At 32.7% G+C, this 8,060-nt stretch overlaps 1 protein-coding gene across 2 annotated transcripts; it reads left to right on the top strand.

Moving 5' to 3' along the window:
* Positions 1-603: 603 nt before the first annotated feature.
* Positions 604-6,129, top strand: LOC7464105 (protein STRICTOSIDINE SYNTHASE-LIKE 2). 2 transcript variants are annotated; one of them, XM_024587586.2, is made up of 3 exons: positions 604-1,015; positions 4,208-4,474; positions 5,337-6,129. In XM_024587586.2, exons 1-3 carry the CDS (start codon positions 735-737, stop codon positions 5,902-5,904), a joined length of 1,116 nt encoding a protein of 371 aa, XP_024443354.2. In that variant the 5' UTR covers positions 604-734; the 3' UTR covers positions 5,905-6,129. The 2 variants fall into 2 exon arrangements, with proteins under 2 accessions (XP_024443354.2, XP_002323253.4); XM_002323217.4 differs by lacking the exon at positions 604-1,015 and adding an exon at positions 3,190-3,578.
* Positions 6,130-8,060: the final 1,931 nt, after the last annotated feature.

The raw sequence follows: 8,060 nt of genomic DNA, 5'->3' as shown, positions 1-8,060 counted from the left end.
ATTTGAAACCAGGTTTGTCAAACCTGGTTTGAGGCTCTAGATTAGGCTCTACTTGATTGGTTTCAGCATTAAAAACATGTGGAGAAGAAGCTGGCTTGGTGACTTTGACATGAAAGTTAAGATTAATTTTACGTAGCCGTTCAAAATTGATGTGAATTGAATACTCTAACTGAGATAAGTGGATGAAGTTGGTTTGATAGAGAAAGATTGACGAGAGTTAGGCATGACGAGGGATAGCAAGGTAGAATGAGAAAGAATAGAAGGTTGAGAAGTCGTCGAAATAAAAAGAGATGAGACTGCCATGTGTATTTGCTCTAATAGCATGTTTAAATAGAAAAAAGCTGCTATATTCATTGAATGTGTTGTGTATAAATACAAATTACTGCTTAGATCGAAGAAATGTGGCTCGCTAGTGCTCCCAATTGCCCATGCGGCGTGTACTTAGACGGTTAGACCGATAGACGTGAACATTTCATCAACATAAAATAGTAAAACCTAACACGTGGATTTTGAGATTTAGCTTGCATAATTAATTGGGGATATTCAAGGTATAATCCCACGTTAATTATTTTAAAATATGAATAACGAATAAAAGTTTAATGTAGTTATTTCACATACGGACGAAGTCTTGTCTAATTGGTGTTTCCAACACAAAAACTTGTCTCATCGTGTGTATTTGGTTCTTGGCCTCTCGATTATCTAAATCTCCTTCCCGGATCCTCTTCGCCGTAGCCATGGCTGCAAAGCTATTCTTAACAGCAACAATTGTAGTTCTAATATCAGCCTTGATTGCAATTAATCATGAGTGTTTGTATCAACCATCTGTTATAGAAAAAGGCCACGGCCAGCTTTGGGAATGGGAAACTCTTTCACTCGATGGTGCAACCGGACCTGAAAGTTTTGCTCTCGACCCACTTGGCCAGGGACCCTATGCCGGAATATCCGACGGTCGAATCATCAAATGGGAAGAACACGAAAGGCGTTGGATCAATTTTGCAATTACTTCTCAAAAGAGGTACTTAATTTATATACAATGCACCTGCACTTTTTTTCAATCTATATACAAGGCACCTGCACTTCCCAAAAGAAGGAAATGTATATGAAAAAGGAAATCAGTGAAGGAGATGATATATACCATTGCATGCCTGGCCTGGATCGATACTAGCTATATATGTTTATTTTTTTGACAATTATCTTTAGTTCTGTGGTTATTAATCGATAGTGAGAGTTAGTTAACCTTAACCACATTCTTTTTTTTTTTTTTTTAACCCGGGGTGTCCGGGCCAGCTTACGCGCAACATAACGAATCCCCGGACCCACTGAACACCCTGCAAGCCTAGTAGGCAGGTAAAACACAGCGCGGATGACAGGCGTGCACGCTGAGGCTCGAACCCAGATGACAGAGACAAGAAAACCTTACCTCTACCGCTGGGCTACAAGCCTCGATGCACCTTACCAACATTCTTGTAATTACAAGTCTACAATGTTGATTTAATGTTTTTTACTTTGGAATTATCGAATTGGGCCAAGCAACCTTTTTCTTGGCTTCCCAATAGTCAATAGAACAGGGATGATTCTTCTTCCAACATTATATATATAGTAGCTAAGAAATAACCTCTCTCTCTCTTTTTAGAAGCTACTGCAATCTTAACATGTATAGTACTTTAGCACTTTGCACACAAGAGACATGTATCTAGAGAGAAGAAAACGTGGAATTAGATCCATTGTCAATTGGCTTAGAGTAGGTTTAGGAATGGAGTGGTTGTTTTTTAAATTGTTTTTATTTATAAATATATAAAAATATTTTTTAAAAAAATATTTTTTATTTATAATAGTTTTAAATGTGATACCAAACTAGATCTTGGTACGTTTACACTACTTTGTATGTTACATCAATCTTCCGTTGCAAATTAAATAACTAAGAAGAGGAAAACCAACAAAAAATAAAATGAAAACTACTGTTAAAAGGATGAAAAAGATGCCAGCACCATGGTTTGGGACAAAAAAATTAAATAGATATCACATCAATGATGGAATATTAAGAGTACAATATCTTACAAAAGTATCTAATATTTATTGTTGATTAGAGTCCAATATCGAGTTATTTAGTTCTAGTAAAAGCACGAAAAATGTATAAAAAAGATTACATATTAATTACTATTTTTAGATGATTGTTTCTTAGTGATTAATCAAGATTTTATTTAATAAAAATTAATCATTTATTGGATGATTTCAATGTTATTTATACGAGCTAATATTCTTATTTTTTTTCAATTCAAAATGAGTTAATTATATATTGTCTAAATAAAAGAATAAATTAGTTTCATTTCCCCTCATATAAATGATTTGACATACATTGAGTGAGAAAATAAACAAATCCATTTAGCATCCTTAAAAAATTATTATGTAGTCTCTCAAACTCTTATTCTATAATATATTTGAAGGGGTTGATATACAATTTTGTAAGTAAATATTGAATAGCCTATACAATTATCTTGGGACTAGAATTACCTGCCCTAGGATAGCTCCACTCCCTCCCCAAAAAATAAATAAAATAAAATAAAAATGGAGCAAGAATACTATGGGGTCGCCAATAAAAATGCAATCCATGTGAGTTCTAACCATTAATTTCCTCAACGAATTAAATTCTAGTGATAAGAACGTCAGCTTCACTTGCGTGCATAATTAAGGGAGAACACATGTATGGTTTGTAAACGCCTATGGTGCGTTCTTGTTTGCTCAAAATCAATGAAGAAAATTAGGAAATACCATGTTCGATGATCTTTTCAAAACACAAAAGAAATGTCCAGATCCAAATGCGTGTTTAATTTCATCTAATCTAATTATTAAATTCAAAATTAATATTGATAAAGTTTTGAATCCCATTGCTTGTGTTCTTTGAGGACACAGAAAAAAAATAAAATCCATTAACTACATTTCAAGGAGAATATAATACCTTTATATAAATTAAGAAATAGTGATAGTAGTTTGAATGTCTGCTAGAGAAGCTAGTAAAATACATAAATATTCCATATTTTTTAAGTAATTAGCAAAGAAATTCGAGTATAAGACCTAGAGTGAAAATTTAATTGGGTCCAAATATATTGAGATTCTTCTTAATTTCCCAACCAATCATAAATGAGAGGGAGAAATTGTTATTGTGTCTATAACCCTATATATATACCAATAAATAATAAAGCAAAAACGCACCCTTTTACCTCTTGCGTACAACAAGAACAACTCCTAATGCACATAAACTCTTCTTTCTTGAACCACCAAGAACACTTTTCTTTTTTCATAACTATGGCCACGAAATTCTTGTTCATGGCCATACCTCTTCTTCTCTCCACCTTAGTCATTGTTATGTTGTCCTCTGAAACATCCAATTTGGAACCTCTCTCCGACGCCAAAGTTAGTCAACTTAATGAGATTCCGATTGTGGGTGCCATCGGGCCTGAAAGTTTTGCATTTGATTCGCTTGGAGAGGGTCCCTATACCAGTTTGTCGGATGGCAGGATAATCAAATGGCAAGGAGATAAAAAAAGATGGATAGATTTTGCTGTAACTTCTCCAAACAGGTATGTATCTAAACAACAACCTTAAAACAGAACCATTTTAACGTTGGTATAAGATTAAAAAGCTGATGGCTAACTAGGCAGGGCCGGAGCCACGCTATTAGGTTTTAGAGGGTAAATTAAAAAAAAAAATACTTAATTAAAGTTTCACTTCTTTCTCCATCGATGGTATCATCTACTCCGTAAATTTGCCAATGAAGCATTGATTTAGCTGTTAATTATTGAAAACTTAATTAAGTCGTAGGATAGTTGAAGTAATTAACAAGTATCGAGTCTAATATTATAGAAATATAAAATACTTAATTCACCAAAAAACAATATTGCATGCCATTTATACTAAATAAACAATAAAAAGTTGTTGTTTCTTAGAATTAAACAACAATTTATCCATGTATAAAGAATGAACAACAATTGAAAGTCGTCGTCTCAAATTGTTGAAGGAGAATGATAATGAGTAATGAAATCCAATTCCAAATGGAATCGCACTTGTGACAATTCCTATATCGAATCAAACAATTTCTTCTTCTTTTTTGTGGGATTTTTATATAGAATTGAATAGTTTAATTCCTTAATTTTAAAAGGATTTTTGTATTGACTAGCTCTAACAAGTTGAGAGTCACGATTTCAAACAGGGACGGCTGTGGAGGGCCACATGATCACCATCAGATGGAGCATGTTTGCGGGCGTCCATTAGGTTCATGCTTCGACGAAACACACGGTGATCTATATATTGCCGATGCTTACATGGGATTATTTAGAGTGGGGCCTGAAGGTGGCTTGGCCACTAAGATCGCGACACATGCACAAGGAATTCCCTTCAGATTCACTAACAGTTTGGACATAGACCAATCAAGTGGTGCCATTTATTTTACTGATAGTAGCACACAATACCAAAGAAGGTATGTGAAAGACTAATTCCCTTCAGATTCACTAACAGTTTGGACATAGACCAATCAAGTGGTGCCATTTATTTTACTGATAGTAGCACACAATACCAAAGAAGGTATGTGAAAGACTAATTCCCTTCAGATTCACTAACAGTTTGGACATATACCAATCAAGTGGTGCCATTTATTTTACTGATAGTAGCACACAATACCAAAGAAGGTATGTGAAAGACTCTATTCTTCTTTCCTTTTTAATTAATTAATTTATTAAATGATCATATTAGGAGAACTTTCTTTTTATACTCATAAAGTCCCCATCTATACACAAATTCTCTATTGGGACTATAAACTATTTTGTTCCTCAATGAAACCCCTAATCTAATTATAGAATAAGTCCTCAATTAGATCCCTAATTTTTTTTTTATCAAAGTGCATCAATTATGAAATGGAAATACATAATTTCGAATATAACTTGGCCTTTAATACTACTTTTTTTATGATGATTTGTAGATGAGAAAACCCAGTTAAAAACAATTGTGATTCCTTGAGACTTAATTGAAAAAAAAAATATAGATTTGTGATCCGATCGAAAATTGGTTGACGAGTTGGGGACACATTCGAAGCTATCCCAATTTTATAGTTTATAGTTTATACCGCGAGGATGTGAACTTTCTTTCGCATGATAATCACTTTAAATAATTGTTCACAAATTTCTTATAAACGTTAAAGAAAAATATGTATACATTTATGAAGTATTGAATGCATAATATAGGGTTTCTCAAGAAAAATACAATGTCCAGCCTTAACATACATGCACATATGTTTTTATATATCTTAATTTATCATAACCTGAATGATAAATGCAATATTGCAGGGATTATCTCTCTGTGGTATTGAGCGGGGATAAATCAGGAAGACTGATGAAATATGATACAGCAAGCAAACAAGTGACAGTACTTCTCAAGAACCTCACGTTTCCAAACGGAGTAGCATTAAGCAAGGATGGCAGTTTCGTTCTATTAGCAGAGACCACCAGCTGTAGAATCTTAAGGTATTGGATAAAAACATCAAAAGCTGGAGCTCTTGAAGTCTTTGCTCAGCTACAAGGTTTCCCAGATAACATAAAAAGGAGCCCTAGAGGAGGATACTGGGTTGGTATAAATTCGAAAAGAGAGAAGCTTTCTGAGTTGCTATTTTCATATCCATGGATCGGGAAAGTCTTGCTTAAACTTCCATTGGACATAACGAAATTTCAAACAGCTTTGGCCAAGTACAGGGGCGGCGGCTTGGCAGTGAGGTTGAGTGAGAATGGTGACATAGTGGAAGTGTTTGAAGACAGAGATGGAAATAGACTGAAATCAATAAGTGAAGTGATGGAGAAAGATGGGAAATTATGGATAGGGTCGATAGATTTACCCTTTGCTGGCAGGTTTAAGTTATGAACTTGCAATTATATATTGGTGTGAATATTTTTTTGAGAAAAATTAAGAATTGCATGCAAACGAATAATTTTTCATCATATATAGATATGGGAGCCCGAGCTTCTATAAACACGTTTGAAAGGAAACGAATGGATTTGCACTTCCCTTCGTGTAACTTTTTCGCACATAGGGTGCCTTTTTCTCTCCTTGCAAATTATAAATTTATCGACTTTTGCTCTGTGTGATAATAGCTTATCAAAGTGCAAGAATATATTTTGCCAAAAAAAGTGCACGAACGTATTGCATATGTCATTGAAACTCAAAGAAAATCTTGCGGATCATGATATGTGTGGTGTCTTATATCTCATATATGAGGATTATAAGGAGATTGGATAAGATAAAAGGAATGCTTAAGATATTATCATTATTTTTTAAAAAGTCTCATGAGATAAATTTAATCGTCGAGAATAAAAAATAATTATCAATAGTAAATAAAATGGGTTATATTTATTGTTAAAATCAAGTAAATCACTGTTTTTGAATGACAAATCTAGCACAACCGGATCAACATTAATGATTTTTTTAGTATCATTGAATTTCACTTGTTAATATTTTTTTATAGCATTAATAATGTTATAACCGGAGTTTTAATGTGTCTCTTTTTTTTATTGTAATTTTTTTTATCTATTTAAAATTCTTTTGATATAATATGACTAATCTTACTGTGAATAATTTATTTAAGTCTCGATAGAAAAGATATTTGATCTCAAGTTCAAAATATATTTGTTCTCAAAAACAGAAAGAAAAATAACTAGATGAAAAAACTGAGTTACAATAATTTCTAGCCCAATTCTTCTCCACTATACATGCATGTAAGATAGAAAGTAAATCATGTAGAACGATACCAGGATGAACAAACAAGAGTGGATAATCAGTACAAAAATTTTATGTATTCAAGTTATAACTACTTAATATTTAAGGTTTATTTGTTAATACAGTGAACCGTATGGTTGATTGTGTTAACAAACAAACTTTTACTATCAAAAAATAAATATAAAAAGATAATTTTTTTAATAAAAAAATAATTCTAACCATTTTTTACATGATATTATTTCTCCTTTTCTTTTTATATTTATCTCTTTTCCGTCCGTGAGTAATATAAATTTTTTTTGGCTTGATGCTGCCATCACCCTGATTCACCCTATCAAATTTTGAGCACTCATGATCCTTTTTTATGAAAAAAAAATTCAACTTACATAAAGAGATTTAGCACATTTTGATCCGGTTTTAGGTGATTGTAGGTAATCGAATTGATATGTTTCTGTAAGATTATCTTTTTTAGATTTATTTTTTTAAATACTCAAATCCAAATTAGCAATTGAGGCCAGCTCAAGGCTTCAACAAGTCAACAACCACCATTTCTGTTCTGCGTTGCTGGATGTGTCGTACTATCGTCTATGGGGCAATGGATTCAAGAACCTTTTTATGGAGTTTTCAATATATTAGGTGATATAGATGTTGGTCTAGAATCCAATATATGTCTTTGGGAGTTTACGTGTGAGTTTCAATTTTATTTTTTTTGTTAAAATATAAAAAAATATTTTAAAAAAAATCATTTTAAAAATTAATTACTATTACACTTGCACGCAATTTAAAAGTCAAGTTAGGGCCACTTATCACTGAATTGAAAGGAAAATCAGTGTCAAGGCTGTGGGCTCTTGGCTTTTTGTATTGTCATGTCAAAGTGTTCATTTTTATGTAAAAAACTAATCTTGAATGTGACTTTCTGGCAGCAGAAAATGGGTCCTCTATAAGATTATGGCTTTTCCTTCGACAATTCTAACCACAGACATAGATCCAGTGGTCTGTGCTTGGAGTTGCTTCGTGTGGCCAAAAATGTTTTGCTTGAACGGTCGCTTGGAAGCATAAATTGGCCAGTTAGCATCAAATAAATGGTGAAATGACATCTAAACAAGAAATTTCAGTGAAATAGTAAATATTGGGATATCGCTGTCGGAACCGTGACAAAATTTTAGAATTAATTGTTGGACGATTCGTAATAAAATTCATAAAATTATCAAAACTATAGCTTTAAATAAAAAATTTAAAATTTAAAGATCTAATAATTAAAGCAGAGATTTCATGCTACTTTTTTTTAAAAATAACTTTAAAAAACT

The sequence above is a fragment of the Populus trichocarpa genome, chromosome 16, assembly GCF_000002775.5.
Source record: "Populus trichocarpa isolate Nisqually-1 chromosome 16, P.trichocarpa_v4.1, whole genome shotgun sequence".
Lineage (NCBI taxonomy): Eukaryota > Viridiplantae > Streptophyta > Magnoliopsida > Malpighiales > Salicaceae > Populus > Populus trichocarpa.
Note: the sequence above shows the minus strand (reverse complement) of the source record. Positions and strands in the feature narration are given on the sequence as shown.

Bases quoted from the DNA above. Each gene is read 5' to 3' on its own strand.
- LOC7464105 (XM_002323217.4), top strand. From the start codon at position 3,247: ATGCACATAAACTCTTCTTTCTTGAACCACCAAGAACACTTTTCTTTT. The intron at 3,579-4,207 runs GTATGTATCTAA...GATTTCAAACAG, and splicing joins GCTGTAACTTCTCCAAACAG to GGACGGCTGTGGAGGGCCAC. The intron at 4,475-5,336 runs GTATGTGAAAGA...GCAATATTGCAG, and splicing joins AGCACACAATACCAAAGAAG to GGATTATCTCTCTGTGGTAT.